Source organism: Micropterus salmoides, unplaced genomic scaffold, assembly GCF_014851395.1.
Source record: "Micropterus salmoides isolate LMB-PRFRI ecotype aquatic unplaced genomic scaffold, ASM1485139v1 Ms_hic_scaffold_17, whole genome shotgun sequence".
NCBI lineage: Eukaryota > Metazoa > Chordata > Actinopteri > Centrarchiformes > Centrarchidae > Micropterus > Micropterus salmoides.
The window spans coordinates 18,335,509-18,360,560 of record NW_024040817.1 but is presented as its reverse complement, the minus strand read 5'-3'; the positions used below and the strand labels follow the sequence as shown (position 1 = coordinate 18,360,560).

General features: G+C 39.4%; 3 protein-coding genes across 5 annotated transcripts; 2 read left to right on the top strand and 1 right to left on the bottom strand.

Annotated features, from left to right (window-relative positions):
* Positions 1 to 1,861: 1,861 nt before the first annotated feature.
* On the top strand, positions 1,862 to 5,568 carry chrac1 (chromatin accessibility complex subunit 1). The gene is made up of 3 exons (XM_038725374.1): positions 1,862 to 2,062; positions 2,276 to 2,402; positions 4,521 to 5,568. Exons 1-3 carry the CDS (start codon positions 1,904 to 1,906, stop codon positions 4,598 to 4,600), a joined length of 366 nt encoding a protein of 121 aa, XP_038581302.1. The 5' UTR covers positions 1,862 to 1,903; the 3' UTR covers positions 4,601 to 5,568.
* Positions 5,286 to 8,684, bottom strand: LOC119907638. Of its 2 annotated transcripts, none has more exons than XM_038725372.1 (3): positions 8,407 to 8,684; positions 7,106 to 7,670; positions 5,286 to 6,080 (listed from the first exon to the last, which is right to left on the bottom strand). In XM_038725372.1, the coding sequence occupies exons 2-3, from the start codon at positions 7,657 to 7,659 to the stop codon at positions 5,939 to 5,941; spliced, it is 696 nt and encodes a 231-aa protein (XP_038581300.1). In that variant the 5' UTR covers positions 7,660 to 7,670; positions 8,407 to 8,684; the 3' UTR covers positions 5,286 to 5,938. The 2 variants fall into 2 exon arrangements, with proteins under 2 accessions (XP_038581300.1, XP_038581301.1); XM_038725373.1 differs by having other exon boundaries at positions 7,106 to 7,666.
* Positions 8,685 to 10,687: 2,003 nt separating this feature from the next.
* Positions 10,688 to 24,803, top strand: pip4p2 (phosphatidylinositol-4,5-bisphosphate 4-phosphatase 2). 2 transcript variants are annotated; one of them, XM_038725276.1, is made up of 8 exons: positions 10,688 to 10,960; positions 16,371 to 16,519; positions 17,437 to 17,543; positions 17,732 to 17,855; positions 18,496 to 18,570; positions 19,116 to 19,168; positions 21,958 to 22,048; positions 23,330 to 24,803. In XM_038725276.1, exons 1-8 carry the CDS (start codon positions 10,855 to 10,857, stop codon positions 23,471 to 23,473), a joined length of 849 nt encoding a protein of 282 aa, XP_038581204.1. In that variant the 5' UTR covers positions 10,688 to 10,854; the 3' UTR covers positions 23,474 to 24,803. The 2 variants fall into 2 exon arrangements, with proteins under 2 accessions (XP_038581204.1, XP_038581205.1); XM_038725277.1 differs by lacking the exon at positions 18,496 to 18,570 and having other exon boundaries at positions 10,691 to 10,960.
* Positions 24,804 to 25,052: the final 249 nt, after the last annotated feature.

Below are 25,052 nucleotides of genomic sequence, written 5' to 3'. Positions count from 1 at the left end.
AAAGTTGAGTAGACATTTATAACTTGTTTCAACTTTATACTTTGAGTTGAAACAAATAATTATTTTACTTTATCAGTGCAAGATAAACTTCCCTTAAAACCAATGTACATTTCTGCATTATTCTAACTGACAGTTAAAACAACTTAAACACATTTATACTATTTTCCCTTTCAAGTTAAAAGGATTTGAATTCCAGATTTATTTCAGTTTACATGTATAAGGCCCCTCCATTGGTGGCACTGGTCCTTGCTTGTTTACCACAAAAGTGTCTATATTTCAGTTGGAATTTGAATACATGACTTACCAGCAGTGTATAGTTAGTTGATTATGTCCATGTTTCAACTTTGCCATGGTTCAAAGAAGACAGTTTCTCTCAAACTCAATAGAGGCAGCAACTATTTGTTCTCTCTTGCTCCTATCCCCGCACACCTATCTTTTTTAACATACAGATCTGACAAAAATCTCAATTAGTAAACACAATGAATTAATGCAAGTTTAACTTTCAAAAACTCAAACAGTTGAGTTCAAAATACCAAACTGTCAGAGCTCTTTGACCTAAAAAGAAGAAGTAAGTGGACATTACTAAATGTGACAGTAATGATTTACATAAAGCAAATATTTTTTTCATTTTTGGACTCAATTAGCCGACACATACAATTATACATGAAATTCTGCAGTTAGTAGTCACAAACATATGACTTGCACTTTTCCATCTTGGGAGCTTAAGCGAGATTCTGAATGCATCATTAAATTCCTCCTGTAGCTTTTTCATTTTTGCTTTACTATAACTGCACCACCTGTGTGCTGTATAGAGTGAAATGAAGGAAAATAAAGATTCATGTGTGGAAGGGGATGAAATATTCAAAGGAATCACTTAAACGTCTAAATCAATTTTAATGCTGATTTTGGAAAGACTTTTAGCTCCAAAAACAGGAGGTGATTTATAAGTTCTACATTTTGTTTACAAGGAAATTGACCTTTTAGTCTTGTTTTATGATCACAAAAATAATGTTCCTTTATTGGAAAGGTAAAACATTGCATGTTGAGTGAAACCATTGATTTTGATTTTTGTACTATTGGGATTGGTTTGTACCCTGTGCCATAAAAGCATTAAATTCACAGCCAATTTCCCGATGCCACTCCTGTGTAATGTGTAGATATGTGTGTGTATGTGTATTATGTGTAGGCCTAGTATGTGTGTGTTATCTATGCTGAAGGTTGTTTTTTTTTAGGATAATGTAGTATCCAATATTTATGTATTTGACTCATAACAGTTCAAAATAGCACTGTAGCAGCAGGACAGAGGGTCAGTGACCTTCTACGGGGAGAGCAGTGATTGGTGGTTATGTAGGGACTGAACCCTTCTATAGAATTTGACCTCTAACCCCTTGTTTTGTTACCTCAAGATAGTACTGTACCCTTCTATGGGTTTGACCTTTTATTTTGCAGACTCAAACCCTTCTATGGTACCTAACAGAGACCTAAACATATCCTATATAAGCTTTGTTTGATGTACATAGAGACAGAGTGGCCATCGGGCTGGGTCACTCTCCAAGCTACTGCAGAGCTTGTAATTGATGCTGGAACTCCTTGATTTAATAAACCTTTATGAGCATTATTGTTCGGACACCACAATAACAAAGAATGAATCTGATTTTCAAAACAGTGTGGTTTAGACCACACTGAAACAATGCCAGTTAAGTTAGGAAACAAGACAATAATTAAAATATTAGAATATTTTTGATGACACACAAAGTCGTTTTCACGTGCAGCGCCTCCACGCCAGCAGGTAGCGCACCTCCACAGCTAAGCCCGCCAACTGCTGTTAATTTGAACATGAAAAAGAAACGCGTCACCGTTCAAAACAATACATCAAGTTCCGCCTGTCTGGCGCCGCTTCCTCATGAAGATGTCTCAAAATAATCCCGAGAAAGACGACCAAACGTCCACCGACAAAAAAGCCATCTCTCTTCCAATTTCCAGAGTGAGGTTGATCATGAAGAGCTCACCGGACGTGTCCAGCATCAACCAGGACGCTCTTTTCCTCACCACCAAGGCGACAGTAAGTTAAATTATCGGTTCACTTCTTACATACAGGTTCACTGCTAACTCATCAGCCCGTGCATCTGCTGCTGCCGCTGCTAACAGGGATTAGCTCGCTGTTAGCTTCTGGGATAACTGTAAATGGAGCGGTTTCGGTTTCCGTTTGAGCTTGTCTGCCCACTTGCTGTGAATCTGTTCTTTGCTGACTTGTCTTGTAACGTTACTGTTGAAGGAGCTGTTTGTCCAACACCTGGCTCTGTCCTCATTCAACAACGGCTCCGGGAAAGAAAGCAACACACTGTCATACAGCGACCTCGCTCACACCGCGGAGGAGACGGAGACTTTCCACTTTCTTACAGGTGAGACACATAAACCCACAGGGGCCGTCTGCAGCATGCGGGCCTTTTACCACTGAAACATCGGAACCTGGAACCTTTTACGAGGCTGAAGTTGGCTTCCCGATTCGGCAATTAAGGGAAAAGTTGAAGGAAACTCGGGTCCAGAAAAAAAGGGCGATTTATATGTTCTTATTTTTACGTGTAGACCATATTAGACCAGATCCAGATCAAAAAACACCATGCCTAGAGCTCTCAAATCTGCAATACAATGTCCCAGAGAGGATAAAGTTTCTTTAAAACATCGTTTCAGTTTTGTTAAACCTTTAGAAAAGAGGAGATGCATATGTTTTTTTAGACTATATGAATCACCCTTTTTTCATTGTCACAAAAGGAAACTATATTTAAAACTTTCTGGACATTCTAGTACATATTTGACAGCTCTAGGCACAGTGTTTTTTAATCTGGATCTGGTCTAATGTAGTCTACATGTTTAAAAAAAAAAATATAAATCACCCTTTTTAATCTTCACAAATAGAATAAAGGTTTCACAAATGTGAAACTGTGTTTTAAAGAAAACTGTCTCTGGAATAATCTAGTTTACATTTGACAGCTGTAGCCAGAGTGATTTTGATCTGGATTTGTTCTAATGTGGTCTCGATGCAAAAAAAACCCATAAATATTTGCATTTTCACAAATAGAATAAAGGCTTCAAAAATCTGAAACTCTTAATTCTAGTGCAGATTTGACAACTTTAGCTAGACATAGTGTTTTTTTTAAATCTGGACCAAATGTAACTTTCCCCTTAACTGCCGAATCGGAAACCAACTTCACTGTTGTAAACCTTTTTTTAGAACTTGTATACCTTATGGCTCTAGTATGCGCTCAGTTAACATTTTATTAGGTACACCTAGCTAAAAATGATGAATGCGATTCAGTACAAAAGCAATGAATATGATCTTCACAAAGTTTGTAATGTTCAGTTCTTTTGGATGCTTTAGTTTGTGCTATACCCTCATTATATAAATAAGTCAAAATGTTAGAAACACCTCTCAGTATAATGCAATACCGTTCAACAGCACCACAAATCACAGCCTCCAAAACGTCCGAAGAGTTGAATCAACACCTCTCTAAAGTTTCAGTAAAAGAACATTTTAACCTTCATGAGAGTAAGATTTATTGCAGGATTGTTGTACTTGACTGCATTAGTTTTAGCTAGGTGCACCAACTGTGTTTAAACCTGTTGAACATGTTTTTGTTCATTATGCTACTCCACGCCATTTATTTGATTTTTACATAAATTGCAGGAGGTACCTTGATTTGTCAGTTACCAAAATCAGACATTCTTGTCTTGTTATTTCAAGGGTTTTTAAGAAATATTTCCAGGAAATTAACAATATCACATTATATATGGATATTGCAATTTAAAATTACACATACCATGATAAAGGAGGCCTATACTGATTTATCTCCCATTGCAAAAGGTGATTTCTCAAGTTCAACCTGCTCTTTATTCTAACTTTCAACTTGTGTTCTTTTAAATTTAACACTTCCTATTTCATTGTAATAAACCTGACAGTGTTATTGTGCTTTTTACTCTCTCTAATACTCTCTGTTGGAATGTAAACAGCATTTTTGGCACATTAGAAGCTCTTAAAAGTTATGACATGTGAAGAAACAAATCACTGCATTTTGAAGTAAACTATCAAATAGTTCAAATGAAGTGGGCTGTTTATTCTGACTCTTGCTAAATACTTTCTTCAGCACAAACTTGCACCTCGTTGTGTTTGTTTGCAACAAGTTGCTACAATCCTTGCTAGTTTTCTGCAGATGTTTTTCTTGCAGCTGTGTGGTCTGCTAAAGAAATCTCATGTTTACTGCGTGATTGCATTTGGGTTGACCAGTCATGATTTAAATCATTCAAATCAATCAATCATCAAATTTAGTATAACTTCCTTCCAGGCACAAAATTATGTTTTAAGATCTATTTCATAACCATTCAGAAGCTAAACACACAGTTTCACAGCACCTCACGGCTCGACAAGTTGTGGCAATCAGGGATGGCGTTGTACAGCTACAGTAAAAAGTAGCGACTGTGAGAACGAGTTTGACACAGTGCAATATTCTCCTTTTAACCGACAGATATCCTGCCCAAGAAGATCTTGGCTCGAGACTACCTCAAGTCTTTGGAGCAAATGCAAGAAGAGGAAGCTGACTTTTAAAAAAGGACACTGGCTGAATTTTACATCTGGACAGATGTTATCAAATGTATATGCCATTCTTTGAGAGCAAAATGACACCCTGAACTTTGTCAATGCTTGTGAGTACATTGACAGAGTTCAGCTGTAGGGCTCATGGAAGACGTGAGTGGACATGGAGCTGAAAGTAGAGCAACATAGGGCAAATGAAGACTCAAAAACAACAGTCATATGGGAACGTAGAAGTTGTACTATGTGTCTAAGATAAATACTTGATGCCAGAAATCGAAATGTGTTACACTGACCTAAACTAAGCAGCCTTAGATGAATCATAGTGCCATCACCCCTTCTCTGCAGAATTGATCCCCTCTACAAAGATGATATTTTGCATTTGGCCCATATTCCTAGACTATCTTTGAAAGCTTTCTGGTAGCAGTGTCTTATATATTTTGTGCTTGTTTTGCATGCACAGTAATCAGGAGCGGTGAATTGTTCTTTCTTAACCACTCACAGGCCTGTATGAGCTCACTCCATGTAACAAACCAAGACGTAATGGGAATCCATTCCACACAGCTGGAGCACAGATGTCTCAGCTCCAGTTATTGCATTTTTAAAATATGAATGGGTGAAAACTTTATTTTAGAGGTGCTGTCAAACATTGATTTTCAGTGAAATATGCAGATGTTACTGATTCTAAGTTATACATCCGTTTAAAAAAAAAAAGATACTGTCATGTCTGAGTTGTGAGTAGTTTATCAAATACTTGAAAGTTGTTTGAACTTATCAAAAGTACAAATACCTCTTATTTTTTTCTCAGCTTTACTAAAAGCAACTGAACATGCTGTCTTTCCAAATGAAAACTCACACTCAGCCTAATAGATGTGACTATTTAAAGTGTATATAACAGCTGACCACCTCACAAAGCATCTCACTCAGAACGTACAAATTAATTGTTTAGATTTGATATTAAAATAAAGATTCATGCTGTCTGATATTCATGTTGCACCACGTGCTTTTTACACCACACTCTTGGTGAGATAGACGTATGAAAATGCAGTTCATGAATGTTGAATGATGAATTTCTGTTAGTGTGACCATGAGATCTAAAGGAGATTTAACAGCTACATATTCATCAAATCTCCCTGATAAAGAGGTTTATTTATCTGCTGATTCCAGGTTACACATGTTAATTTAGTAAATGTTTTGATGAGATAAGGTGCATATCAAGTGTGTTTTGTCCTCATACCACAGACTAACATAATCCTGAGTGTACATGCAGTTGCTACATGGTTGTATAATACACGGATATATCAATTCAATTCAAATAAGGCAAGAAAAAGAGACAACAGGTACGCGTCATCGTCACTGTTGGAAGAGTTTGTTGAGTCGGAGCTGCATGTTGAGCAGAGTCTTCTCTAAAGTAGAAAAATGGTTCTCCAGGATGTTTGCCATGTGCTCTCTTCCATCTATGGCGTCCCTTGTGTTGGCAAGATTCTCCTTCATGCTGAAAGGGGTGACAAACCACAAGTAAATGTCTGAGACTTTTTCACACATTAACACACTAGTTTGCAGAAGATTTATTTTCCCAAAACGTCACAACTGTCCAAGAGGCGTGAGTCTGTTCTCACACATCTAACGGAGCGAAAGTGTTAAGTTGCCTCCATTCTTTGCGAGTGCCACAGCCTCATCTCAGCCAGATGTCCCAACAGATGACTGTTGGAAAACAGTTGAAATGACTCAGATGCTCGTCTGGATGGTTTTTCCACTGTCTGCTTTGGCATTCAGAAAGTGTTTGGGATTGAGCTAAACAAGCAACACTGATCCGGGGTGACTCCCTCACTAACAGTGATTTAGTAATAATTCCACAGCAATGTAAGTGGGGATATTGCCAGAGTTCAAATGTACCGTTTGAGGACCCCTTAACATTTGATTACAGGCTATACACCGCCTTTCAACTGAAAAAAAGTATTAGATGGGTGGAGGGTATAAGAAAAGGGACAGGGTGAATTATGTATTTTTTCTTCTTACTGAATGATGGGTAGTTTGAATGTTTTTGGAAAGCTGGGGAAGGTCTTTTGACTTTTTCTCATCCCAGATTAATTCTTTCTGAGATTTATTGTAAAAGATAAATAGTTAATCACAAAGATGCCATTCATTTTTATATTGAACTCTACACTCTCTGAAACAGCTGTCAGGAAGAAACATCTCCAACACACCGAGCCATGCTACACTGGCATCATGTAACTGATTTGACGGACAGTCAGACATCTGATCTCATACATATATATATTTATGAAATATAATCCTGGGTTATGGAAAAATATTGTGGTGCTGAAGTCCATCAGCAGCCACAGAACTGCCACCTGTGCTTATTTCATTCATTCTGTGGCTGCAATTTATTTAGCAGGTCTTGATTCACAAATAAAGAGTGGCTGTATTTTCTTCCAAGTCAAGGAGAGTGGTTAATTCCCCACCCCAAAAATTCTTTTATTAACTCCATCAAATGATCTGTGGACTTCTGTTTCTCACCTGGTAAGGACCCCCTGCTCCTTCCCCTCTTTCCTCTTCTCCTGCAGAGAGACAAAGACCTTCTCCATGGTCTGCATAGTTTCCACCACACTCTGGTGGTCTGAGTGGATCCCCTGGACCTCCTCTCTGGCTTGGTGCTCGTAGGAACTCCCTCCGTCCTCCATCCCGCTGGAGCTGGACACAGCCTGCAGGGCAGCCCTATTCTGGAGAACAAGCAGACGGGACCTGGCGAACTCCTCAGGTCCGGCTATGTTTTCCCAGCAGATCGGAGAGGACGGTGGTAACCAGAAGCGCTGGGTGCAGTTGACTGGTTTTCCTGGGGTCTCTGTTACGAAGGGGCTGTCAGCAGGGAAGCTGTGGAGCAGGTGCAGAAGAGATGATCCAGAGCCCCACTCCCAATCCTCAAGGTCTGGTTCCCCATAATCTTGTTTAGGGGGAAAAGTAGGAAGAGGCCCTGCTGCCCCTGCCCCTGCAACCTCTGCTGGGAAGCAGACCCCCAACAGGAGTAAGCAGGACAGGCAGAGTAAGGCACTGCTCACTGCCCCTTGGAGCATCTCCAAACTGGCTGAAACAAAAAGTATCAGGCTTTATTAGACTTGTGGAGCAGTATACACACACACACAGCTGTAATGGTTGGAAAAGCCATCTGTTTGGCATCATGACAGATCTGATCCACTAAACATTTTTCCATTGTGGTCTTTTCCTGAAACAAAGCGATTGTTTTGTTTACACAATGGGTCTGCTCTACCTTGCACCAAAACAAAACAGAGACTACTGCATCTTCAGCATATTTTAGGAAGCAAACACAAGACCTTTTTTAGCGAGCTATAATAATAAAACGATCAATTCCATGCAATTTTTAGACAGACTGTATTGTACCTGTCAAGGAGGACTGGAGATGTTGATGGGCCAGTACATTTTAAGTTAGGAGATTTGTTTCACCATACAACAAAATATGATTTTACCTTCAAAATAAAAGTATAAATTATGCACCATTTAATAAAAAGAACATGTTGAATTACAGTGTATTCACGCTAGGCTACTGCCACATATTTCTCCACACATTTTTATCTTCAAAGGGTGGCACATTTAGTTTTACATCAACCATTATTGCCGGAAGCTATCCTGTCTTTTTGGTAGCTTCATGGTTTTCCAGCAGCAGAAAGTCTAAAAACTAACGGAGCATCACAGCTAGTCCGCAACTCCTGATCACTTCAACAACTTTCACCCATACAAACATCTTTTTCCTCGTCACCGTGCAACAATTTCATGAATATCTCGTGTATGTAATGTTTCTTTACCTTGCAAAGAAACCGCAGCGACGAAGCAGCCTGTTAGTGCTGTGACGCTCCTCTGGTGCCTGAAGTCGTCGGAAAAAATGAGTCGCTGACTTGCAGCCTCTTACATGCGATCTGAATCACAATTTACTGGCCCAGTAACAGCAGAGACAGGAGCCAGGGGTTTCCGTCAGAGTCTCTGGAGTAATTAAGGGAGCCGTATCCAAAAGAATGTAAACTTGTAGTATGGCTGGGAATGCCTTTACAAGTGCAAACACCAAACGTGCATGCTGGAAAAAGAAAGTGTCTGATGCAGGAGCTCTTCTGTAACCTAACAGTGTGCAGCCTTTTTGGTAAAAGTGTGAATTTGCAGCCTTTGTTCCTCTAAAGACTAGAAGTCAGTGAGCCTGTCAATAGAGTAGGAGTGTATGATGCTCCAGGAATTTATGGGCCATTTTACAATGTCCTAAACAGGACCAGCTGGCTTGAATGTGCTAAACATCATGCAGTCATACCTGTGCATTGGAACAGTTTGTTGTTGTTCATTTATACACATAAACATATAGTTATCCTGATGTTTTAAGGACACATAGCTATGAAGGTTTAAATGTACTGAAACTTTGGAGGCACTTCTAATTCATTCACACCATCTGTTGATTTTGTGGCCAGAGAATGAATTTGTATATTCTGAGGCTTACACCCATCATGACATAAGCAACAAGGAATGGTTTGGCACAAACAATCGAGCGTGTTGTAATTCTAGGGGAGGAATGGACATGAAGCACACCACCAATATTTATATATGTACTGTGAATCTCAGGACAAAACATGAACACTGTAACTCTTATAAGGGCAGGACTGTAAAATATTGGAAGACTCTGAAGTCCTGTCCACACACAGAGATCACAGATCCACAGCTAGTGGTGGCAGCCAGATGTGGCCTTCAGGTCCTGCTAATGATTTTCAAACCATTTGGGGAACAAAGAGTAGAGGTTGTGGTTTGAAGTTTCGTTTTAACAGAAATAAATCAGGTGGAAGAACCAGAATAATACAGTATGATTTCGATAGTGACTCAGTCAGGTTAAAGTGCTGACTTTCAGATTCCTACAAAATTACACTTCTCAACCAATCAGGATACACCAACTGCAACTCATCAGACACACCAGAACATAAAGAAAACAGCAGTATGACAACAGGCATAATCTAAAAGGGTCATACATTGATTTCATAATTATGTATATAACATGTGAATTATATGTAATTACTTCAGCAATGTGGTTTCTGAACTGTTGTTATATGCCAATAAAGCTATCAGAACAGTCTAGTAAAGTCAATTTTATTTATATTCATGAACAAAACATTTGCCACAAAGAGCTTTACAATCTGTACAAAATATGACTTTATGATATTTATAATATGACCTCTTTTAGACCCTTGTCCCTTAGAAGGAGGGATTCCCTACTTCAGGACATAAAGACATGCAAAAGATGTTGCACATACAGAATTAGCAGATGGCTATACTACACTGACAATATAGAGACAGAGAATGACAATAGTAAAGTACAAACATATATTCCATCCATCATTGTCAACCGGTACAGGGTCGCATGGGGGTTGGAGCCAATGCCAGCTGACATGGGGCGAAAGGCTGGGTACAGACATATATTATCAATCCTGATGCATTTGCTTTGTGTCTGAGCAGACCAAATGTTTCTGTTTACTTGTGGACACCCTCACGCTTTAGTCTGATGTTCAGACTTTAATCTTTGTTTTTTTTTATGTATTTTAGGCTACTGTATATGTTTGCATCTAAAATATTTAAGTAGAGCAGTTGCCGTAGGAAGAATTACAAAAAACACCTGCAATCTGTCATGAAGGGTTGCCAGTGGACATAGCTTCGTTTTAGTGGGTCAAAATATAAGCCATTAAGGTTGACAATCACTGGTCTTAATTATAGACCTACATTATAATACGTTATTACAGTGACATCTAGTGGCGAACACTGGACACGCTGCTTTATTGATTTATTACTGTGTCCCTCCATCATTAAACAAACTCACATTTTATCTGCATGTTTGGACCGTTTTGGACATTTTATATTGTAATTTTTGGAAATATGGGTTAAAATCCAAACAGGCTTAATCCTGTTCACTACAATGCACTTCAAAACAAATTTAATTAGACTTTTCACACTAAATTCCATCACAGTATCCTGCGCGTGCAGCATTGTGCTCTCTGTGCGCAGGGTGTCAGAGCTCTGCCCATGCCCCTGGTCATGTCAGTGATGGGCGGGGATCACCGCAGAGCTCCTCCTCCTCCAGGCTGCCGTCACCGAGGCTGCTGGACGGGAGCAACTCGGCACCACCAACAACAACCAGCCGGCTGCTCCTCCGTGCTGAGGGAAGACTCGGTGCAGCCAGGAGCCTCCCCACCGCCTTTGCCCGTCCTTTCTCACCGTCCACGGTTAACGACATGGCCTCCGACGGCATGGACGAGCGATCCCCGCTGTTGTCGGGCCCCAACTCGGAGAATGTGACCCCCACAGCTCCCCCGTACCTGCAAGATTCAAGTCCCCGAGGTAAACACACGACATGTAGAGCCCCGCAGCCTGCATGCTGAATCATTTTGGGGCGTATCGAGTTTGTGCGTAAATAAAACTGCAGCAAGGCAATGCAAGGCAATCGGCAGCTGGAGAAAGGTGGAGCTTGCACTGTGAGAACTGGAGCAGTGGGTTAGAGAAGATGGGCCTACAATAACAGCAAGCTATGTTTTTACTGCAGAAATGCGTACATCACGACTCACTGGGGCCTGTAATGTTTTGGGTCTTGGCAAAAAAAATAAAATAAACAAAAAGATAGGAGTCGTGATGTAGCCTCACTGGATGTGGGCTTTAATGTTGTGGAATGACGGGGGAGAATTTAGCCATTGCAGATGGAGGCAGCCTTTTGTCCCAGCTGCAAATCAACAAAATGCCCAGATGTGTCCTTTGTGGATGGGGCCAAACCTACAGCAAAACATAATCTTAACGTCATAATGTTACGTCTAGCTGTCAATTTGTACGTTTTCATGAAAATGAGACTGTGAACCATAAATATTTGGCCCTTAATGCAAGGGCAGTTTGAATGAGTTATTTAATGCATTGCAACTTCAGTAGGCTACAGTTCAAAACCTATACACTTACAGGCAGGAAATTGACACACTTTCCACATTTTGCTTTGTAAACAGCTGAATGTAGGTTACAGTACCATAGCAGGGCTGAATGACCCAGGCAATTACAGTTCATAAATCCTGTGTCTACTCGGTCTAGCAGCCACTGTCAGGACGGGCATTTACACTGTATTCAGTCTGATCAATTTCTGAATAAGGTAGCTGACCATCAGATTCCAATTTGAAGCTGGAGACATGCATTATGTGTCTTTTTGCTGGAGATGAGAAAAATTCCTTCTTAGTGTTTCTTCAAAAAACATGCAGATCAGTCTCTCCCGTCAATGGATTATGTTTTTGCTATATGCCTTGTCTTGGCAGATTGGTGGATTTGTCTTTCAAATCTAATTTAACTATAAAGTCTGAAGTAAATGTAGCTTCAGACACTGTGGATAAAGATCTCTCTGACTGTATCTTTTTGTGGGCTCATAAGAAACAACATGTCTTTGCCTTGCCACATGAATGAATGAATGAATTCATTGACTGTGTAATGCTCTTTTCGGAGCATTTCTGAACAAATGTCTAATCCTGCAGAATTTATTTCTGAAATAAGATTTTATTTCTCTACCGGATTATTCATAAAGACTTTAACTCTGGACTGTAATAACCTGTAAACTGACAGCCTGCTTGGATGTTACAGCACTGACTGTATAAAATCCTAAATGAATGTCAGTATATTTCATGGCCTAGTTTCTTCTCCCACCCTCTCTGCAGTCTGGATAATGGCTAATTCCAGACTCTTTGGGTTTGTTGGGGTTCAAGCCACAATCAGCCAATTTGTAAACTGGATTAATTTGGGTCAAAGTTGCCAAAACGGAGGCATTATCCTAAAACACAATGACACTGCATTTAGGAAACTGAGTAAATGTGAGCTGTTCTTAGAAGTGAATAAAATATGTTATTTGTGAAAGTGAAACCCTGCTCTATTCATTTCCTGATTTTTTTCCCCAAAGAAGTAGGACTCCTTTACCTGATTAACTGAGTTGTCCATAATTGTTTTATAGTCAGCAGGAACAGGTAGAGATTCATTGTTTCAATGTTCTCTGTGTGGTGGTGGTGAGGGGTGGAGACCAATGACCTTGGCTGCATCTGAATGGTTAGATTTGACAAGACTTGATTTTGTTGCCGCTTGCTTGATGATTTTGCGCTTGAATGGCAGAACAAATTGACTGCAACAAAAGCCCGTGACAGAGTTTTAATCTTGACAATGATAAACAAATGCTTCAGGTTTGCTTCCATTCAGAGACAACGCTTTACACATATAGGAAAAGCTGTTAAAATGCACATTTGAGTATTAGAGAAAAATGACATTCAAGAGTTGAGTCAAGAATCTGCAACAGTTATCCTCATACTGGACAGTTTTAACTAGCTAGGATTGAGCCTGGTGATATTCTACAGTTTTTCTTAATGTCAACAAAACCAACAACAAATTGATTCTACTAATAGCTAAAGCCTGATAGATTCCTTCATTACAGTCAACATGGCTGTCATTAAACTGTAGTAGTTTTAGTATACAGCAGTATTCTGCTCACTGCAGGGGTGTACACTATCATCTTGTATATAAAACAGCTGTTATAAATGTTAACAAGATAAAATGTTTAATATCATGATATTAGCGATATTATCAGTTTTATTGCATGAGATTGATCTACATTATGGTTACATATAGCAGCAACAAAAAGTGGTGTAGTAATGTAGAAGTGGTTTGAACACCTTTAGAGAAAAAGAGCAGAGGCGCTACCTCACACAAAGACCACATAGGCCGCCATTTAGGAATTGAACTGACAAAGAGACAAGACGCGCCAGGATCTGATGTAACGACTGTTAGGTCGTCAGCACATCAGATGTTGGTTCTTTAAAAAAAATTTTACTTTAAATTTGTGGCCTGATTGATTTACTTCTTTAGCAGGAATGGGCCATAGGTAGAAAGTACTGAGACAGATTATTTCCTTGTTGGCAAAAAGAAAAATTTAGAACAACACCAGCCTTTTCCTCCCCGTGACCCTGTACGCAGGATAAGTGTTTGACGATGGATGGATGGATGGATGGACCAGCCTTTTCCTTTAACTGTAAATAGATTTTTATTTAATGCCACACGGGCAACAGGAAACAGAATTAAAAGCAGAAAACATCCCTAAGCAGCTTGTGTCTGCATACCAGCTTCTCTGTTGGCCATGCTGCACCACAAACCACAAGTCCCACAATCATCCAGCCAGCGATGGCACCAGCTAGACAGGACGTGGTGGCTGTGTGTTGTGGTGCTGTCGGTGGTTGTAGTAGAGTGTCTTCTCGTCTTACCTCTGGCTCTGAGCACAGTGAAAACCTATAGCTACCATATTCAGTTTCAGATGTGCATTAGGACAACTTCAGTGCACACAGAAGAGAGAGGAGCGAGTAAAAACAGGCCTCTCCTGAGAATGAGCCCTGGTGGTGGAGAAGTGCTGACTGTGTTTGAATTTAAGGATTTTATTTCACACATGTTAAATGGGAATGTATGGCTGAGAGACTACTCAGTATTACATTTTGGAACTAAGTAGTGTGTTTAATAAGCACCACCATCCCCTGAATGAGAGGTGAAACGTCTTAGCCAAATCCAGTTGCCTTTGATTTAACACTCCTTGGATAACTATGACATAGATGATTGAGAATCTTCTCAGACAAACACCTCCATGTGCTGCCTGCACACAGTAGGAGTGTCCAGTCTTTGGCATGCTTTGATTGTATTTCTGAACACGTTTACCCAGATGTAGACCGGGTGTCCCATCTGTCCCTGTGGTGTCGACTGGTTGAGTGTCTCTGAATCTCATAGCCAAGCTCCTTTAGCTGTTGGCTCATGTCATTATCTCATTCACAGCGAGACGAGAAGAAAATTGGTCATATGTCAGATTAGATGCCTCCTTTGTGTTTGGTCAGTAGACTGGACTTCAGGCTTAACAAAGACTTCATAATGTATCAGAAGACAATGTGATATACTGGATTGGTCATTTGTCTATGGCTACAACAAATAATTATTTCTATTATTGATGAACCCGTTGTTCGTTTTGTCAATTAAGCATTTAATTGTGTGGTCTATAAGAAAATATGTAGAAACAACCGTCACAGTGTTCTTAAGCCCAGGCTGAGATCTTTGAATTTCATTTGCCAACAGCCCAATAGATATTTAGTTGTTATTTAGGTTGAATTATTTTCAAATTTTTGTAGATTCATTTTCCTTTGTCCCATAACTGCTGGAGCTGTGCACCAAATTTGTACAAAGTATAACTGCAGACATGCATACATTAAGTATGACTTTGCTTCTAAATTAATATGCCCAGGTCAAGTTGTTGCTGAACTTTCTTCCTTTTTTTTTATTTTGCACGATCAGAGTTCAAGAGTCAATTACAATAACAAATGACTATATTAATTAAATTAAATTAAATTGAATGGTTTAATGGGGATTTTAAATCATTGCCATGGTATCATACATATTTGTGAAGTATGCTTGAATACTACAGTAATAGTAAAGGTAGTGACTGGTGCAAGTCTATGGATTAAGTTTTTTAAACCCTGAAAAACACATGGAATGTAGACTAATTACACGAGGTTAATGTGGGATTAAACAGTACAGAGTTCATTTGAATGGCTGCTGTACTTAATTCACAGTGGTTCTTTCAGACATTAAGAGAAAATCTTTAAGTCTGTAAAGGCCGCCATTTGATCATGTTGATGATGTTGACCATAAAACACTGGCTTTTCTTCGTTTCTCAACTAAAATAGTTAGGTGCTTATTAGCCTCATTAGCAGAAAATTTTAATTTAGCTTCCCATCCAACTGAACAAATCTAAACCCTAATATGTTCATTTTATCGGTAGGCGGTGGTAGGCGGTGCATCTTTCAAGTCACAACCAGCTGCATACTGTAAGACATTTATTTCTCTCCATATTATAAAATTGGGTCTACAAACTAACATTATTTTCATTATCTGTTAATGTACTGAATATTTTCTCCATTAAATGTCAGAAAATAATTCTGAAAGTGACATGTTGAAATGTTTTGATTTGTCTGACCAAAGCAACAAACACAAAGATATTCAGTTTGCTGGAACCAGCAAATGTTTGGCAGTTTTAGTTAAACAATGACTCAAATGATTATTGAATTTTAAAAATAGTTGTGTAAAAAATTGTCTGTTGACTAATTGACTAATGTTTCAGCTCTATATAGAATATTTGAACCAATACAAATTCAAAGATACACACATTTGGACAGAAATCTTTTTCTTCTTCTGTTGTTTTGTTTTGAGTTTTACACAGAGACGCCAAGAACTTAGATTAAGACTGTGTCTGCTAAACCCTTGCCAGAAATTAGATTTTGCTGTGCACTGTCCATTATGAATGGGTAGTTAATTTCCAAACACAAATTCTTAACTCAAGTGCCACACACTAGATCTCTTCCAGAGCTTTCAGCTGCATTGTGTGGCCGTTATCGTCCCATGAAGTAAGTGGACCTTGAATTAAGCTTGGGTTATCCTGTATCTCATCCTCAACCAATGAAAATCACTGCACAAACTTTATATTCCAAAATATAAACATGATTTTTACTGGCCTTGGTGGTATACCAAAGCTGTTTTTGTAGTTATGTTCTTGTGAACCATTTTCAGTGTTATTATCTGTTTTGACACTGATTTATTGTTTTGAGGCCGTGTGAACACTTGGGCACATTTCTGCTAACAACATCATGAAGTGTTACACGTGCATGCGATTAACAGCTGGCCGTGTGTTGTGTGCTTTGCCCTCCTCTTCTCAAAGCCGAACTACCTCCTCCTTATACAGCCATCGCCAGTCCCGACGCCGGCGGTGTGCCTGTCATCAACTGCCGCGTATGCCAGTCGCTCATTAACCTGGATGGAAAGCTGCATCAGCACGTGGTCAAGTGCACTGTCTGCAATGAAGCTACAGTAAGTGGATGCCACTGTTGAGGCCAATGACGGCTTTATAAGTGATTGTTGGAGCGTCACAGAGTCGGAATAACTCAACTATCGAGTTGAGTAAAGCCATTTAGCCTTCTGTATCAATGATCTTTCTCCTCTTTATAAAATCATTACATTCATCTCTTTCGCAACCTAATCACATGTGCACTAGCTTTTCCTAGTGTGACAGTCACATCCAGCTGTATCTGAGTGCCTGCTCCTGTATTATTATGCAGCATCAATTTGTGTGACGCAACACGTAATTTGTCAGCAATCAAGAGAGATGCCAATATTTTTCATCGTGTCTACCTTCAGGGCCTTGCCAGATGCTGATGTAGATATCTGTTACATCTATCAGTCAGTCCAGTGATAAGTGCTCCATATGACTCGAATGAGCCACCTGCGTCTCAGCCTGAGTAACTGAAAGCTTTCATAGACCTGTCAGTGTAGGCAGCAAGCAGAATGAATGGCTGTCATCACAAACACTCGGTTGGGAAATGCAATTTCCACTGGCTGATATTTGTGGTGCTTATGCATCAGCAGAACCATATGATATTCTGTTACGTAGGATCCAACGCAGTGCACAGTTGACGGTGTTTGGCTTTCAGCTCAGGTTCACCAGACATAAATCTAAATCTGGAGCGACATGCATCATTCATCCTGTGATCAACTTTGCATAAATTAAACAGTTCTCGATTCCAAAACTAGCACATTTGAAATTTCTTCTTAAAATGTAAATTTATCTTTTATATTTAGCCTTTTTTTTAAAAACTAAATTTGTCTGGGTTTTAAATACACCATGACTGAGGACTAAAGTGTTTTAAACCAATTTTATGGCTGTGTTTTCATGTTCTGTATTAAACTGATTGTTCCCAGTGAGCTGATTCTTTTATGTTGCCTTCCAGCCTATCAAGAACCCCCCAACAGGGAAGAAATATGTGAGGTGTCCCTGTAACTGCCTGCTCATCTGTAAAGACACGTCCAGGAGGATAGGATGTCCTCGACCAAACTGGTAGGTGGCAGGCAGCAATGTTCAGTCGGTTTTACCCTCTTATTTCTCATTTCTTATATGTTTACTTCTTTTCCAAAGCCAAATTTGAGGCTCTGACAAAATGTCGGCACCAGGAAAGTCAGCTTTTATAAGCTTGTCTCGGATTGTTTGTAATCATATGTTTGTCCTTCCCTTTCTTCCCTCGACAGCAGACGCATAATCAACCTGAGCCCGGTGATGGTAATCCCCGAGGAGCAACCCGCCCAGCCGGCACTGCCTATCCAACCTGAGGGGATGAGGGTGGTCTGCGGTCACTGTGGCAACACCTTCCTAGTACGTAAACCCACCAAGACAACAAAACTAACCAATCATAGAGTTGTTCATGCAGAATTGTGCTGCTGTGCTGTTGTTGGTACGTGCATATTAATAACCTTAGCAGCGTATTCTTCATTATCAGTTTTATAGGGTAGTTGTTCTTGGTGGTATAGCTTGTTGTTCTGCACATCAGGATATTAAGCCTTTATTCAAGTTAGTCCAAAGCACACGAGTGCTACAGAAATGTTTTTCTCCTGTTGATCTTTTATCTTTGTTGAAATGAAAACCTCCACCCAGATTCTGACCGAATATGATGTTTTTAAGTGGCTGGCATTCATTTGCTGCACGTTTCCTTTCCTTGCCTGGCTCATTAAAAATCACACTTCATTGCAGTGGTTACAGCCTTTTGAGATTATCCCCATTTGAATTGAAATTGTCTTCCTACATCCTGTGTTGATGATAGTATCAGTATTTTTGACATGCGTCGTGTTCACTTTCATAGAGGTTTAAAAACCTTTGTACTTTAATGAATTAAAGAACCTTTCAGGTGTCTCATTGAAGGAAGAAGGTATTGAATCAGTATGACACAGACTCGCATGTCAAAATCAGCGGTATTGTTCTCTTAATGTGTGCACATTGTTGCTTGCGGCGTCTGTAGGGCAGTGAGGACGCCAGGTCATCCCAGCCAATGTCTGGCCTCCCCAGCGATGGCTCTCCGCCAGCACAACAGCAGGTTGAGAAAGCTGGTCATACTGGTGGACATATTAACAACAGCCTAACCTGCTCCAGTTCAATCTGCGGCCTTATTTACACTGGTGATAATATGACGTTGTACACATATGGCTTTGAAGGGCATTTTAGTTAAAGAAAGGTAAATTTGATTTTAAAGTGTATGAAAATCAAGATATTGAAATGTTCATTCCTCCTTTGAAGCCAGATGTCAAAAGTCACATATTAAACTTGTGTCAATAGGGCCTTAAATTATGCTGATCTGTGATGCGATAAACAGTTTCATAACACTGCTTTTTTTAACATCAGAACACTAACTAACATATTTTAGATGCTAATTTAGCCAACCTTTTGATATTTTCTCCAATACAGAAATAATCAATTGAAAAGTTGCAAACCGTCATGACTGATCATGTAAAATCAGTAGGTCTTGTGTTGATTGTTCTAACAGTGAAGGACGATTATAGTGTGTTCTTACATGTCCGTGTTCACATGTGCGGATGTTCCTCTGTAATATAACTTAACAATGCTTCTTCTGTTTCATCACAGTGGATGGAGCTTCGGTTTAACACGCTAGCCAAGTGTCCCCACTGCAAAAAAATGTGAGTCCATCAAATCTCTAAATAATTGAGTCAGTTCATAAAGGTCACAGTGAAACACACATTTTACTTGACTGCCATGAAATGTACATTTTCTTTTTTCTTAGGATTTATTTTCAGTCTTTAGATGGACACTGGTTACAAAATAGAATCCAAACATCTTATTAAATAAGAAACCAAAAGTTTGTTTTAGCTCCAATTCATGCATACTTTATATTTAAGCTGTTTATATTTCTTACAGTTGCATTTGTAAAAATTTCTCTGTGAAAATAATTTGCAGACTCTTGAAAAACCTACTTAAGTGTGTAAAATTTTCCTTAGAACATTAAGTCTGCAGTGAGTTTGGTTTAAGTTACATTATTCTTGCCTGGTTTTAGAGTTTAAGACTGTTTATTGTGAATTGCCTCATAGTTATAATGTAACTTAACAAATACTAATGCACGCTTGATGTTCACTGCGAAGAGTGTCAAGAATCTGCAACTTCATACTCATATTGTACAGAAATAAATGGAAACCAATGGCCGCCTAAATCAGTCTGATTACTGAACACAGTAAGCATGGTTTGTAAAATGGTTAATAATGATGTAAAGGTTTAAATTATTTGCAGAAAATGGGCTTAAACATGCAAATTCACTGTTATGGTCTTTAAAAAGGGTGCTGCGTAGGTTTAAGCCATAAACTAGTCCAAATACAAATCCTCATGTGACGTCACTGTAGTTTTTTGGAAGGGACTTTTTGTAGCTTTAATTTTTCACTCAGTGCCATCTTGTTAGTAGATGGAGCCAGAAAAATCTAGATTTAGGCAGTATGGTGGAGCTGCAGTTAGGTGACCACCGCAGTGTTGGCTCTTACAAGACCTGTCACATTAAGGTGAACATGACCTGATATATCCAGCTTTAAAGCCCTTAATCTTAATCTTACCAGAACACGAATTAATGTACATTAGAGGAAGCAGAGTGTTTTAAAACACTGACTTTCTGTAGAACAGAACTTTCCACTTCTGCATTGACATCAACTCTCAGCTATTTGTGGTTTGGTATGGCACAGCTCGTCATACATGTGAATACTTTTAACTTTCAGCTCCTTGGCTCTCGTTGCTGGAGAGGTTTATATGCTTACTTTATGGATAAATTAATTTTAATTAGATGCCGCCCTTTAGAGGTCTGGATTTTGTAGTTCTCGGAAGGAGAGGGGAGGAGAAGTAATGGAGGCTAATCTGGATGTGTGACAGGAATCAGAGCTTGGCCTTAATACATGTAATGGCAATGGGATCGGAGGTTCGCAGGGTTGAGAGGTGGTGGGAGGGCATCGAAAGGTGTGTCTGAAAGAGATGGTTCGGACAGTATCTACTGCAGGCAGACCATCTATCTTTTCCCATATCTCTGTATCTGTCTCCATTCTGGTCTCTGTCTCGCTCTGTACCTCTTCTACCATCTTCACCTTTATTTCTACCTTAAAACATTACATTGCAGACAAAGAACTTGGTCTCTTCTCCCAAAGCTGTACAAATTAAACATGTGTGAGACAAAAATGGATATCTCATCTGGATACACAACTCAAACCTTTTCTGCTAATCAACCCATAAGAAGTCAGCAGAGATCAAGGGTATATACGTGCAGTCCTATATTGAGCAGTTTAACACACCATGGACGTTCTGTTTCACCAAAATTGCATAACAAACAAAGCTTATACTCTTCTGGGAGAGCATTAAACTATTAAATCTTTTTTTAGCTAATGGTAACAATAATTATCTTTGACTCTCCATTTCTGTCTTTCCCTCTATCTGTATCTGTTTCCATCTTTTTAGCTCTCCCATCTCTGTCTTTCTGTCAGAGAAAAAAAAACAGAAATCAAGTGACAGTTGAAGTAACATGGACTCATGTGGTGATTTTACCATAATGCGTGTAGGGAACTGATACCTTTTGGTGTAGTAGCACCTTTTCAGAGGAACACCACCCAACTACATTAGTAATGTGTTGTAGTTTTAGCTGTTTTTCCAGTCAGACTGAGACTGTTGATCCAGTCTGGTTAATTCTGGTTTTGCAAGTGATGTTCATTTGAAAAGAATCCCCAACTCCATATATGGTCACAGGTTAAATGAATGAGATGGTCGGTGGTACAAATGTAAACATTGAGTTGAACAAAGAGGAAGCGTGAAAACAGGAGGAGAATGTTTAAGATGAAGCAAGAGTAGGTAAGAAATCAGGTGATCAGGCTCCCCTAAGCCACCTGAATACCAGCGATTCCTGAAGAATGTTTGAGTCCCGTCACATGAGGGGCATGTGAGAGCGGAGAGGGGGAGGAAAGTAAAGCAAGCCGTTGAGTTGCATGTGACCGGCCTCTGGCGCTTTCATGTGGAACTTAAAAACACAAAGAGAGAGACTTTTGGCTTGCAGGATTGTCGTGTGGCTGTAGAGTGAGATCACTGTAGCAAAAAAGGATGAGACAAAGAAAGTATCAGGCCCATCATGCAGACCATTTCAACCATATCATACAATGTGTCCATCAGGCTCCTGTGTTAAATTTTATTAACTTATACAAAGGTAAAATATATTCAAGGTAAATTTTAAGTTCAAGTAGTTTTGTCATTCCAACCATAACCACATAAAAATACACACAAGAATGAGATGCTGTGTCTCTCAGGGCCAGAGTGTAAGACAAACAAAACACAAATATCTAAAATGTATTCTGCATGTTAAATGTCTTTCTGCCCTGAACCTCTCTAACAGTCTCTCCTTGCATGCTGGCCTTTAAAAAAGTATTTTGCTTCTCTTCTCAATCTGTTTCTGCAGATCTTCTGTTGGCAGTGCGCTCCCTAGAAGGCGCTGTTGTGCTTATATAACTATAGGAATGATCTGCATTTTCATTGGAGTGGGTCTAACAGTAAGTAGGCTTCTGTCTTTGTCTGGTTTGTGTTGTTTGTACTTTTTAATGTATGAAAGTAACAATTTATATGTTATTTGTATAAAGCGCTTCTCTGTGACAGCATTTAGCAGGAAGTATCAGACACAATAGTAAACAAACACAAGAGGATAGTGACAAAAGAGAAACAGAGTGGGAGTAGAAGTGAGTCATGAGAAGTCTTTTTTTAAGCAAGACAAAAGTCGGCAGCCATGCTAGCAGCTCTACGAGGCTGTGCAGGTAAGCATGTTGAGCAGGTATAATGTTTAAAATGTTCACTATCTGAGTTTAGCATGTTAGCATGCTAACAATTAGCATTAATGACAAAGGATGAAGGGATTGTCATTCATTTGCATTTATTTTGTCATGAACCAAAGTATTGCATTGTAGTTATAGTTTAGTATAGATTATATTTTGTATAAAAAACACACTCAAAACCACATATGTGAACCTCATCGTAGTGCTAGAGGAAATGTCCGGGGATCACCAAAGTAAGTAGGATTCATCTTCTGGGGACCGTGAATGTCTGTGCTAAATTTCCTGGCAACCCATCCAGTAGTTGTTGAGATATTTTAGTCTGGACTAAAGCGGTAGACTGACCGATGGGCAGACAATGCCATCCATAGCACCACGCCGCTAATATGGCTAATAATGTCTGAGATCTGGAAATATCCAGTAGACACTGGTTAGCGGACCTGAGAGTAAATTACTATATGAGCACAACAAGTAATATACACATGTGATTTGCAGTGCAGAAAGAATTAAAAAAATGTATAAAATGATATAAAAAGAGATATAAAGTGACAAATCTTGTGTAGTGGTTTTGCACCTACATTGCTAGACATCAGTCGCACTTTGGCCTGTGAAGCCACAGGACCGTTCAGTAAACAAAGGCTGTATTTGTACAAACAACCACATATTATTCAGTTTTTCACCATATATGAGTCGCATCAGGATTTCACAACTTGGTTTAATCATATTAGAATCATAATCTTTATAATCATCTCATTGGATTGTAGTCCTCAATATTGTAATTTAAAGTTACTGAACTTGTTTGCATTTTTCTGCAATCTTTCTGATGAAGTGGATCCTTGTCTGACAATACTGATAGTATTACTAATATTCTGAACCACAGTGCTCATCTGCCTTTGAATGAAGTGTTTGTGAAATGCAGTGAAATGTAATTTAGTTCACTTCTTTCTGCAAGATATTCTTGGTGTAAACTTCTGACCCACCTTCTCTTTCTCTCCTCTGTATTAACAGGTTGGTACTCGGGGCTTTGCCAGTCGTTACAACGCCACCTATGTATCCTGGGCATTCGCCTACCTGCTGGGCCTCATCTGTCTGATACGAGCCTGCTACTGGGGCGCTATCAAAGTCAGCTACCCGGAGAACAGCTTTGCCTAGAGTGGGTTCGGCATGGCGTGGCCCTGCACGGCTGGAAGAACAACCCCCACTTTTAATTTTATCATCTTGTTCAGATTTCAAAGTGGTCATGTTCAGTGGAGTGGAACGTCTATAGAGTGTCTGGACAGGAGTGTGTTGAAGAGTGTATGATGGAGATGTATCTTGTTGTGTCTGAAATGTTTTGACTCACTGAACACACCTAACGTATGTCGATCAATCCTCCTACTAGTCCACGAGGACTCAAATCCCGCCCAGGTATTTCAGAAATCCTCCAAAATACAGAATCAAGAACTGCGAAACTTCAGAAACTGATTTTTCTTGGTGAATGCCAAAATAAGCTTGGTGATTTAAAAATAATAGTAACTGGCTGGATTTGTTCTTTCTGGACCAGTTTTGTTTTTGTTGTTGCCCGACTAACATCATGGTACCCACTTGATTTCTTTTGTTACTGACCAGACCAAAATGAGACAACCTCTGAAGAACCGTTTGCCCATTGCACTACGACTATATGCAATTGTATGTGTTGTTTTGCTGCTAGTTAACTCCGGCTACAGAAAGCTGCATATCCATACTGTATTGTAACTATTTACCTTGCCTGTGTACACTGACATAGTATTGCTATATGATTTTAACTCTTGAAATGATTTTTAAATACCCATGTGTGCCAACTTTGCTGCCCAGTATTAGTCAAGAAGAGCATCAAATCAACAGGAGCTTGTTTTCGTTTTTTATCACAGTGTTAATTCTTTGTGCCATGCAGCTTTTAACTCACTACAGCAATAACCCTTTTAGTTACTTTGAACCCTACCTGCAGAACCGTCCCAGTGTTCTTCACTGCATTTTTGTTGCCTTCTGACTAGTGGAAAATGAAAACATAGTGGCTTACATTTGCAATGTTGACTTGTTTATGTTCTGTCACAGAGGTGGTGTGTTTTCTGTGCCACAGAGGGAGCTGAAGCGTACGATGTTCCTGTCTTTGCTCCTTCTGCCTGTGAGTTAGAATGTAAATCCTCCTCCTTCCCTTCGCTGTCTGACCTCCAGTGAACTCTGTGCTAGCTAGAATCGCTATAGGCTAACTCAGCATTCTGTCTCTTGACCAGTGGGCACAGTCCTAACCTTGTTTTGAATGTGATGATGATGATGATGATGATGATGATGATGATGAAGCAGAAAATAATATAAAAAAAAACTTGTACTACTACTGTAACTTGAACTGTACATAGGTCAAATTCAGGACTTTGAAAACTGTAGTGAGAGGTGGAAGAAGAGGGTGGCTCGTGGGTCTTTCTAAAAATGATAATTTATCAATAAAATGCAGAAACTGCCTGTATTGTTGTGTTTGCTTGTTGGCTGTGATGTTTCAGACTTACCACATTTGTTTCCATTTAAGGCTACTTTACTTCATATTTCTACTTCAGTACAATCTATCTATCTATCGGTCTGTCTATCTTCATTTTCAATAATAACATGATGATCTTATAACATATATCTTATATACATAGTATATCATAAATTTGATAGTATAATACTGTGGGGACATTACCAATTTTAAATGGAGGGCTAAAACTTTGAATATTTG

Bases quoted from the DNA above. Each gene is read 5' to 3' on its own strand.
- LOC119907638 (XM_038725372.1), bottom strand. From the start codon at position 7,659: ATGCTCCAAGGGGCAGTGAGCAGTGCCTTACTCTGCCTGTCCTGCTTA. The intron at 6,081-7,105 runs GTGAGAAACAGA...CACCCCTTTCAG, and splicing joins GAGCAGGGGGTCCTTACCAG to CATGAAGGAGAATCTTGCCA.
- chrac1 (XM_038725374.1), top strand. From the start codon at position 1,904: ATGAAGATGTCTCAAAATAATCCCGAGAAAGACGACCAAACGTCCACC. The intron at 2,063-2,275 runs GTAAGTTAAATT...TTACTGTTGAAG, and splicing joins TCCTCACCACCAAGGCGACA to GAGCTGTTTGTCCAACACCT. The intron at 2,403-4,520 runs GTGAGACACATA...TTTAACCGACAG, and splicing joins GACTTTCCACTTTCTTACAG to ATATCCTGCCCAAGAAGATC.
- pip4p2 (XM_038725276.1), top strand. From the start codon at position 10,855: ATGGCCTCCGACGGCATGGACGAGCGATCCCCGCTGTTGTCGGGCCCC. The intron at 10,961-16,370 runs GTAAACACACGA...CTCTTCTCAAAG, and splicing joins GCAAGATTCAAGTCCCCGAG to CCGAACTACCTCCTCCTTAT. The intron at 18,571-19,115 runs GTTGAGAAAGCT...GTTTCATCACAG, and splicing joins CTCCGCCAGCACAACAGCAG to TGGATGGAGCTTCGGTTTAA.